We start from the raw sequence: 11,719 nt of genomic DNA on the forward strand, positions 1-11,719 counted from the left end.
ATACATAGCTCAAATTTAACTCGTTTATTTAACAAACTTAATTTTTAATTCAAGTTCGACTTATTTGGTCCGTGAACCAAATTCAACGAATCAATTATCGAATCGAGTCTCAAACTATTTTCGAGTTGATTCAGTTTATTGCAGCTCTATTGTGCACTATAAAATTAAAAAAAAAAAATCAAAGTATTTAAATTTCAACCAACTCCAACAAGAAGGAGGGAGGTCTAACTTCTCCGAGCAAATTCTCCTACTAATAAATTAACCGTCAATATTTGTCCATAAAAATACAAACACGTCTTATATGCAATCTGCAAAACTTTGATATGTCCATATTGCGCATTTATATTGGATGGTGGATACAAGATCAGTACCTTGTATTGGTTCAACACTGGCAAAATATTAAATAACATACATAAAAGTTGCAAATGTTCAATTGAATTAACATCTACATTTTACATTCTTATTACGATGATAGTAAATCTGTAAACCAAACATACATTACACCAAAAGAGTGAGGAATAAAGTTCATCTATGGAATTCATGTATGCTTGAATACATTTATTGTTCTGGGCAATTATTACGGGTTACGTCTTACCATTAATACCACGAGAGTAGGAGGCAAACAAAACAATAAAACCTTCAAATATATGAAAAGTTTCGCTGTCGTCGGCAACACACAGCAGTTGGTAGGATATTGCATTATATATGTACATTTTGGTTTAAATTTTAGATATTTTACTTATTTATTTTAAGAGGTGAAATTTTAGTCACCCAACTTACAAAAAGAAATGGAAAATCTCACATAATAGTTAAATTAAATTAGCAATAGCATATAACGGTCCATATTGTTCAATGATTAGTATGGTTTGTATACACTAGAAGACACATAAGGAAACTTCATTTTCCCTCAGTTTCCCCGGGGAACAAACAGATCCACCCACCCAACCAAACACATGGTCCCATTCTCAGCTATCATTAATCAATCTCAAGCTGAATAAACAACATTTTCATTGCAAATTCAAATACTATATATAAAAAAAAATAAAAATACATAATAAATAGCCAATCAAGACACACCCCTCTTCGAGCAAGTGATGAACCTTTGATCAACCTATACTAAAATAGTTTTATTAATAATGTTTCATAATAATAATAATCAAATTAATCCCAACTAATCGAAATTGGGCTTCCAACCACGTTCTTTCCATTAGTCCATTCCAATCTTCCAAAACCATTCAACTTCTGAGGGGTTGAACCCGAAGAAGTAAACGTTACAGTAAAACTTTTCTTCTCATTTGCTTTGAAACTTAACTCTTCAGGCTCAACCGTTATTTTCACATTCTTTGAATCCGATGTTACAGAAGCTTTGTATGTTCCTGCGGGTCCCACGTTTGTGAGGATTCTCGTGTGTTTGACTACGTTGGCCCCACCCATGGTATCAAAAACAACCGCAAAAGAAGGGTAATTAAGATCAGACACACTGTATTTTTTACCCGCGTCACACTGGAATTTTCTTCTTGCTAAAGATGTGATTTGTGTTGCTGTATAGTTTAAAGCACAAAGGAAACCTAGATAATCATCTGCAGTTAAATCATAAACCAAACCAGGATTAAGGGCTGCAACAGGGTCCACGTGTCCTGATCCATGATCAAACGGTGTAGAAGATTTTCCAGTTGCACTATCTTGCAATTTGTTACCGTTTTTGTAAGCTATATAAGCTGTTGTCATAAGAGCTGATCTAACAGCGGCTGGGCTCCAATCAGGATGAGCCGATTTGATCAAAGCAGCTAAACCACTCACATGAGGGCAGGACATGGATGTTCCAGAGATAATGTTAAAATCTACACGTCTCTCATCAACGGCTAAGCCAGTGGGACCTACTGCCTTCGACCACCCCGCTAAGATGTTGACACCTGGTGCTATTAGGTCAGGTTTCAAGATCTGTGGTGTGATCGAATTAGGTCCACGTGAGCTAAATGCCGCGACAACCGGTGAAGGCTCAACTCCAACCTTAGTTCCTTGAAACACAATCTTCACTGTTGGTTTTGCTTCGGAAAATAAGTACTTCTTGATTGCATTGCCTTCTCTTTCACCGACCGCTGTGGCCGGTAAAAGATGAGTATCTGCTACAAGCTCCTCGCCATTCGCGGCTGTGTTGCTCAGAACCATACCCAATCCTCCAGCTGCTTTCACCACAGCTCCTTTCTGAACCCTAGCATTCATCCCACGGTCACATAGTACAATCTTCCCGGCAACCAACTCTGGAGACAAAGTTCCCGTCATACACAAATTCCCATTGGTAGCGTTAGTAGCATTCCCCGCGTAGATCAATGGTAACGGAGACTCTGGTAGAGCGTTGCCACGATAAAGCGACACACCGGAGTAGTTAAGTCCGTTACCAAGACTAACAGAAGCGGGGAAGTCACGATCAAGAGTACCAGCACCCACTGTAGTAATCCATGGAGCAACATTGGAGAGACTATAAGCACTAGGACCAGCATTTCCAGCCGAACAAGAAACTAGAATTCCTTTCTCCATCGCAGAAAAAGCACCAATAGCTACACTGTCTCTGAAATAATCAGACATTCCACCACCAAGAGAAAGTGACAGAACATTGACGTTGTCCGAAATGGCTTTGTCAATAGCGGCCAAAATGTCGGAACTAAAACAACCACCTTTCCAACAAACTTTATAAACAGCAACCCTAGCGCGTGTGGCCATCCCACGCGCCGTTCCCGAAGCGTAACCAAATAAGCTTGCGTCGGGAACGACTGAGCCTGCTGCTGTTGATGAGGTGTGAGTGCCGTGGCCGTCGTCGTCTCGGGGAGATTTGGACTCTGTGGTTTCATCAATAGGACCTAACATGGCTTCAACTCCCTTTGAAAAGAATCTTGCTCCTATCAACTTTTTGTTGCAATTTGCAGCTGTGAAATTTGTACCTGATTCACACGCGCCTTTCCATGTTGTGGGTATAGGTCCAAACCCAGCATCGTTGAAGCTCTTGCTTTCAGGCCAAACACCGGTGTCTAAAACACCAACGACAACTTCGTTTCCTGAGCTTGACTCAGGAAACATATCTGCACTTTTATCAAGACCAAGAAACTGAGGAGTTCTTGTTGTGTGAAGCTCGTACTTCACTTCAGGTAACACCGCAAGAATGCCCGTCTGACTCTCAAGCAAACGGGCTTCCTCCGGTGTTAACCTGGTGGAGAATCCATGGATCGCGTTTTCATAAGTATACATCATTTCAGCTGAATCAGATACAGATTGTAAAGAAGATTCATACCACAAAGTATGGTGCTCAAAACTCTCTGGCATTTCAGATTTTGCCATGTGTACTATGTAAGTGCTCTTCAATGAAGAAGATGCATCACATAGACCCATAAACAAAACCAAGATTGCTGTAGGGAAAGATCTATGAAATGAGAACTTCATGGTTAGGATAGGATATTTTTTTTTTCTCACCCTCTTGATTTTGGAATGAGATTGGGTGAGGGTAGAGAATGGATTAATGGATAATATAACACTACTACTTTAGTGAAAGCAGTATTTTAATGCAGAGTTTTGTAACTTTTGTTCCTACCAAAGTGTGAAAAAAGGTAAGATAACAGCGGTGGGTGGTTGTTTGATTCTTAGAAATAATTGCGTTAAGACAAAAGATGAAGAAAGAGAGAGAGAGAGTGGAGAAAGTGGAAGTAACGATGGCACTTATCTAACTTTGTTGATTTAATTCAATATATTTGATTTTGATTGCTTCACTTCATTTCACATGTGAAGAGTGTACGTATATATCCGTTGTAACTTGTAACAAGTGCGTGACTTATTTTCTTTCTATGTTTCTTTTTCTGATTTTACTGAAAAAACATAAGTTATTTTAGGCTTTTTAACACGACAATGGTACAGGCGTTGTGTCACATAATCACGTTCCCAAACGTTATTTCATACACCAATTTTTTACCTACTATCTTGAATTAATAAAGTTGAACTCTCAAGTCTCAACTGTGTCTCTTTGTTTGTTGATATTTTATATTAAAAATTATAAATGGTGCATGCTTAGTGTACGTGTTAAAGAAATTAAAGAGATAAGGTTGAAGCCGCAAAAGAAATTGTAAAATACGCATTGCGATTCACGGGTATTTATATGTAGTGGACATTAGACAATCCTCCCTTAACCTTATTAAATGAGAAAGATTTTAATTTTGGAGCTACTTGTTTTTCAGTACATGCCAACTAACTGAGTCTATTTTTTGTTCAACTTTTTTGCTTATTTAGCTATGATATGAAACTGACGGTCATTGGTATTGTACGAAAATGAAGAATTCATGTTCACGGGCTTTATTACTTTCTTTTTTATATAAATACATGGACTTTATTTGTGTTGTGAAATGTGAATTTGGAAATATACTCACCTTTAATCAGTAGCATATCTATGACGATAGATTACGCGTACAAGTTATTTTCACTTCAGTGCGTATCCAAGACACTGCATAGTATAGTGCATATCCACGTCTATCAATTTTTGGGCATAAAAAAACTCTAGCAATGACTAATTACGCCATTGAGTGTCATTGTTGCCAATACAAAAGTTTAGATTATTTATATTCAAGAAGTTAAAGTTAGAAGTAAGCAACTTCAAGCCTCAAAACAAGGGACATCTAATCATAGAGAAATGCTAATTATAGCAAAAATACAATCACAGACACTTCTAGAATGATTTGGAACTCATTCTTGAATAGTGGTGTTTGGTCGAAGTCCACATCATTGATACGTATAATGTAAATGTATCTATAAACATTTTAACATTCAAGTTAGTATCTTTTCGAGATGAGATTAGGTTTAAAATGAATCATAACATGAGGGGTGGGGTATGATATTGGGTTTAGGCAGGCCTTAAAAGTCCTGCCCATAGCATTTCATTTGTCGCTATTGTAAGGCTCTTTTAAAAGATTTATTTATCCCTTTTTTTAGATAAGCACACGTTTATCCATATATATAAGACTCAACAAATTTTTATATATATTTAATATTATTTATTCAAAATAAAATATAATCCGGAACTAGGGCTACTTGGCTCTTGATTTGCCCTGCATAAATGATGATTTAGTAAAAGTTATAGGAAAATTATTCACATTAGTTAAACTATGAACTTTTCTAAGTCTTTGTAAAAAGTGTTGAAACAAATAAAAATAGAGACGGAGGTAGTATTTACCGCATTAAGTGTACGCTTCTTTTAGTTTTGAAGGGTTAAAATTGATTGTAAAGTTGTAAAATTGATTTTAACATGTTTTGATCTTTTAAATAAAAAATGAAATCCACTTAGATTGGTTTGATGATGTTGAATTGATTCTAATTGATATTAAATTTTGTAATTTTTGGCTTGTAAGATTAATTTGATATATTTTGTAATTTATTGTTCAATCCACTTTATCATAAATAATACTCCAAATATAAATTATTTTACATTCAACTCACATTTTAACCAAAATTTATTCATTTAAGATCAATTTATGTTACCTCGAAACTAAACACACACAAACCTTGTCTTAACTCAGCGAAATCACCTTAGAGTGCAATCACAAAAATGATTTTACGCATAATGTATTAATAATAAAAATGAAACAAACTTTTATTCATAAACTAGTTACAAACACGGGTTTAATAACGTATTCGATAAAAAAATTCTTTGAAAGAAAAGATGTTAAAACGACAGAACATTGTGATTCATCATAAAATATGTATGGGCTGATTAAGAGAGCATATAATCAGTTTATGAGATTAGGAATTGACATAATATTTATGATGAAAACAATTGGAATCAATAAATGAACCAATGATGTGTGAATTTACATATTATCCAAAATTATAAAAAAGAGTGTTGTTGTTATAGAGTTACCAAAAAATGATTGATACCCATATTTACATAAATGAAATCAAGCAAAGAAGTAGCATCAGTGAGTGAAGATAATCTAGTCTATGATTAGAGTTAAGGTGATATGTTGAAAGTGTGTATCATGAACATCAAATCTTTATTAGGAAAAGAGCATGTAGAAGTTAATTAGAAGTTATATATATGTACATTTCTAAAACATTTACCAAAGCATTATAAAGATTTACCGTAGGAAAAGAGCATGTTTTATTTTGTTCAATATATTAGGAAAACAACATTAGAATTAACATGATGCTAATTGGAAACAATGAAGGAACCAACAATGTGCAGATTAACGTTACATAATAGTCAGGTTTATAAAAGAGATTGCAAGTTTCATTGACTAACCAAAAAGGGATTTTTGCCAATATTTATACCAGACAAACTGAAAAGAACAAATGACATCCCAAAGTCAAGATAGTTTACGACTACAGTCCAAAGCGATACGTCAAAATAGTAGAAGTTCAAACAGTTCAACAACAAAGATCTACTTTGGAACAACTTAAATTTGCAAGTTCTTTTGTGACTTTTCGAGATCAAAGATGAGCTTACCACCTTCTTCCACCACTCGTTATCTGCAGAAATTGAACCACTGCCCACCTAAGTAATTTTCATAACTTGCTCTATCGGCGGTAATGAGGTGACAGTTATACTGTCTCTGTGTCTGGTCATCAATGAGAGTGATTGTTTTGCGCTTTCCTTTCAGAATTGTTCTTGACACCTCGTTTGGGAAATGCTAAACGGGAAAATAACTGTAATATTAGTCTAATGTATATTTACATGGATAAGATGTGGCGCGTCATTTTTCGGAGATCAAGGCTATTTGATTAGCTTTTGACTCGCTAATTATTTCACGACTGAACATTTTATTTTTTAAGAAAAAGGTGAAAAAAGTTCAAAACACCCCATATTGAGAGATTTAGGGTTCGGGGGTTTGTTATATTTAGGGAAGGTATTAGCACCCTAAATATTCATAGTACTCTACGAGAACCTCTTGATTTTATTTAATTAACGTGCTATAACTTGCTTATTATTTTTGAAAAGAAGGAATTAAACTGATAAAAATAAAGACCTAATTATCTACATTTTTTATTGATTTGGAAGGACATGGTCCTCTGCCTACGTACCCGTGAGGGATCAAAACCTCGTAGTTCGGGGTAGAAAATGACGTTTGATTGGTTTTTATGTTTTTTATTAGTTTTGAGAAAGGTTTTAAAATGAAAAGCCAAGTGGCAAATAAGTGTTTGTTTGTGTTTTTTAATATTGAAAAAAGAGACTTTAAGTAAAGTTAAATTGATTGAAGTTTGATTAAGAAAAGAAAATAAAAATGCGGTCACTTGATTTGGATCAAGGTTTATTATGAAAATATTTTTGTGATTTTGATTATTTGCATGTTTTTTGTTGTTTTTTGGAATATTAAATAAAAATTAGGCTTAATTGCACTTTTTCCCCCTATAGTTTACCAATTGTGCGATTTTCCACCCCATAATTTTAAACGAGCGATTTTGCCCCCTATAGTTTTCCCCCTTTCTGATTTTATGGTCCCCGTGATGTTTAGTGCTGGTTTTTTATCAATTAATGTGTGCCACGTGTGTAATTCTATTTTTTAAAAAATAAAAAAAATCGTATTTTTCAGATTTTGAGAGAAGGAGCACGTGATTTTTCAGATTTTAAGAAGAAATATCACGTGCCTCCTTCTCTCAAAATCTGAAATACCATTTTTTTTATTTTTAAAAAAATGGAATTACACACGTGACACACATTAATTGATAAAAAAACAGACATATCAGCACTAAATGTCATGGGGACCACAAAATCAGAAAGGGGGAAAACTATAGGGGGCAAAATCGCTCGTTTAAAACTATGGGGTGCAAAATCGCACAATTGACAAACTATAGGGGGGAAAAGTGCAATTAAGCCTAAAAATTAAACTAACGGAGCAATAAAAATAAAAGCGCGTGGATTTTTGTAGTGACGTTGGATCACCACAAAATCCCTAATCTATTTTTTTTGCATTTTTGGATATATCTAAGGCGGTAAAGAAATAAAATGACACACACACCCACACACTTTTCTCATTTATATTTACATTGGACCTAAATACATTCTAATTGCTGGAAAATAAATAACAATAATTAAAATGTTAAATAGAAATAAAAAAAATGCAAAAATGCTAAAAAGAAATAAAATGCAAGAAAATAAAAGAAATTGACAACCGAAGGGGCAAAAATTACCGAAGGGACTTTTCCGAAGGGACTTATTCCGAAGGGACGGAAAAAAGAGGGAGAAGAAAAGAATAGCTCGTCAACACAAGCTAAAGAGGGAGAAGAGAGAAAAGTTCTTTGACAACTCAAGAGAACTTTTGGTGTGTGAAATTGTGTGGAATGAGGGCTCTATTTATAGGTGAGAAGTTTGATGAAAAAAGGAAAATTGGTTTAATGGAAATGATGGACAATTATGTGAATTTTGAAAAAGGAATGTTAAAGTTGACACTTTGATTTGAATTTTTTTTTTAGACCTTGGGCATTTTATTTTTGGACCTATTGACACTTTGTTTTTTTTGGACACTAATTAATTAAAAAGAAATAAAATAAAAATAAAATAAATCTAATACGAAATAAAAATAAAAACAAATAAACTAAATTATGTAAAGAAAAATAAAATTAGAAGATGGAAAATAAAAATTATTAAATATAAAAAAGTAACTTATCTTAAAATTAAAATTAATAAAAGATGGAAAGAAAATAAAAAAGAGAAAAGAGGGTCCGACTCGAAATCAAAAAATGAGGTATTTTAAAATACCTCCCTGCCGAATTTTTTTTACTGAAAAATCAGAGTCGAGTGACATGTGTCAGTGGGGCCTTAGGTCAAAAATTGGGGTATGACAAGATGTATGCGAATATAGTTACATATAATTTATAAAATAAAGGTAGCATAACTGATTTTAAGCTAAAAAAAATGTAGCATGACTTCTAATTTATCTTCCTATTATCTTCCTATAGAGTCTAGATAAATGCATGCATGTACATTATATGTACCCCGTTGACCAATTAACATTGTTGAAACAAATGGAAATTAAGCATCACTTCCGCATGTGCATATATAGCTAGCACCATTTGACATTGATGTCTTCGAACATTTGGTGCAACTCTCATAATACAATCCAAACTAGTTAGGATTGAATTTAGTTGTTTTCCAAATAGTGATGCAGTATGTTTCCTAACACAAATTATGCACATGAAATAAAGAATAATGCAATATGTATTTTTAATTTGTGCGTAAAAAAACTCAAAGCATGTTTCTGCATAAAAAAGCAGACATTGACTAAGTTTATAAATTCAGCAATTGGCCTAACCTGAGGCAGTTTGGAAAAATCGTTGTATGAAGTACGTTGAGAAGAAGTCGAGCTCTGACTTAAGTTCTAATTGAAGCTTTGACTCTGAGCTTGAGAAGTGTTAAGGTCACGACAACAATTCAAGAAACATGGTCAAAAAACTATCAAATTGGATTGTGAATTAATAAGTTACTCTAACACTGTATTGTGAAATCATAATACAAAATTACTAAGTCTTAAACTTTTCAACAACCAGATGATGTAGGTTGATGAGAAGCCTTAAACCTGACCAATTGTTACATATATTTGGGTTGTCATTGACTACAAAATGGAACCAAATAACCCAAGGTAAATAGATGGTAAATGATAAAGCTACAAAGTATTTTTTCCATAGTGTTACATCAACTATATTCCCACTACATAAGAAAAGACATCTTTCAGGTCATTATCAAACTTATACAAAATCCTATCATCTGATGCTGACAAAATAGAAAATAATACCTTTTCTATTTAGCAATGTTTAGTTTTTTTTAATAAGAAAAAGATATGCATAGTTTGTTACGATATAAAGGTGCAATATATATATATATATATATATATATATATATATGACAATTATAATTTTTTTAGGCATCTATACCTTTTTTGAAGAAAAGACATCTACAATTTTACTTTTAATTAAAATTAAAATTTTATAAAAATTATACGCATTAGCGTAACAAAAAACAAACACACATAAAGTATTACTCTAAACGCTTATATGTGTGTCTGTATATTTGCGAGGTTGAAGAAAAAAAAAAAAATATTTTGTATCATTAAATGATAGCCTAAATAAAAATATTTACGAGGTTGTTATGATTAAACGATATTTAAATTAAATATATAAGTAATAAAAAGATAACAATAAATATAATTACTTTTAAAAACCGACAATAAGAGGTTTAACGAAAAATAAATTAAATTTGACAATAAAACTTTAGCATAAATATATTTTTAAATAGGGACTTATTTGTCAATTCAAAAAACAATTGTATTTCTCTCTTCTCTATTTCTCTTCTTCTTCTCTTAAATCAAACAATACTTCAAATCTAATATATTTCTCACTTCTTTCCCTCTTCTCAAATTCTCTCTCACCTATTTCTCTCTTCACAATTTCTCTTGTGAACCAAACGCACCATTAGGATGGTTTATAAATAGAATATGGGGCACCTAAGATTACATAATTTAATTTGGTGGTTTGTAATCTTTTTCTATATGGGTTAAATTACACATTGTACTCCCATTAGTAAAAAATTTGCTCATAAAAGAAACACATTCCACTCAATAGGTGAGAGGAGGTGTCTTATTGCTGCTTCAACAGCGTTGTAACCAAACTGATTTAGCTCCAATGACGGTGCAGTACAACAACACTAAAAAATACGGGGTTGGACAACTCAACTTAAAAGGATAAGAATTTAAAGGTTTTAAATTTACATTCTGATAAAAAAAATTAATTTAACAATTAACTATTAACATTCTATCATTACCATATTTTATCATCTATAGTTGTATAGATGAACAATATCATATACCATATGTCAAATAAAATTTGGAGAATTATTCATGTGAATAACTTTTTGTTAAACGAAATATTTGTTAAAAAAGCCCCTCCCACCTCAAAAAGAAAAACAATATTTGTTAAAATAAAATATGCAGTTTGGAAGTCGCACCTTACACCTATGACCTTTCACTTGTGAAAAAAAGTCCAGTTGAAAAATTAAAGTTAAAAGTTAATATTTTTTTAATGCAATTATGATATTTTGTAAATGTATCGAATCAAATAAGTGATTTTTTTTTACTCACTTATGTTGTTTAGGGAATATTTTCACTTTATGCTAAAAGTTACTTCCACAGTATCAATGTCTTTTGTGTTTGAATTTCTATTTGCAAAATTTAAACTTATTTATTGTAACCTTACTTCAATAATTAGTACCTTTATGAACATTAAGATTCTTTTACTTTCAAAAAGGTTTTCTTTTTAATGCTAGCTTTCTTAGTAAGTAGTAGTATTTCTTAGAGTATTTGATTGCCTTTAAAAAATATTATTTGATAATTAATACAACAAAATTAATCACTAATAAAGATTGATTTGGATGTCCACAAATCCTAGTTCAACCGATAAAAATATTAAAATTGCTAGATCAAACGTATGATGAGATCCGAATCCGACCACTTCATTTGATATTTCGTCTAACTACCTAAAATAAATTAATTGAGCTAGAAAGAAGTGATTATACATAGTGACAGTGATTAAGTTTCTCTTATCAATATAAATCTTTTGAATCTTCATTTTTTATAATTATAAAATAAAATAATTCATTAAATTTTACATTAAAAAAAAAAGTGAAAAGAGAAACCGTACTGTGTTTCTTTTATAACAAAAAAAGAAACTGTATAAGTTGAATGAATATTTCGGTAGT

At 32.3% G+C, this 11,719-nt stretch overlaps 1 protein-coding gene across 1 annotated transcript; it reads right to left on the reverse strand.

Moving 5' to 3' along the window:
* Positions 1 to 809: 809 nt before the first annotated feature.
* LOC11410429 (subtilisin-like protease SBT1.7) lies at positions 810 to 3,731 on the reverse strand. Its single transcript, XM_003608414.4, has one exon. It carries the CDS (start codon positions 3,433 to 3,435, stop codon positions 1,162 to 1,164), a length of 2,274 nt encoding a protein of 757 aa, XP_003608462.1. The 5' UTR covers positions 3,436 to 3,731; the 3' UTR covers positions 810 to 1,161.
* Between the last annotated feature and the right edge of the window lie 7,988 nt (positions 3,732 to 11,719).

This window comes from Medicago truncatula, chromosome 4 (genome assembly GCF_003473485.1).
Source record: "Medicago truncatula cultivar Jemalong A17 chromosome 4, MtrunA17r5.0-ANR, whole genome shotgun sequence".
NCBI classification, from domain to species: domain Eukaryota; kingdom Viridiplantae; phylum Streptophyta; class Magnoliopsida; order Fabales; family Fabaceae; genus Medicago; species Medicago truncatula.

What these genes read in the sequence shown, in the direction of transcription:
- LOC11410429 (XM_003608414.4), bottom strand. Translation starts at nt 3,435, where the DNA reads ATGAAGTTCTCATTTCATAGATCTTTCCCTACAGCAATCTTGGTTTTG.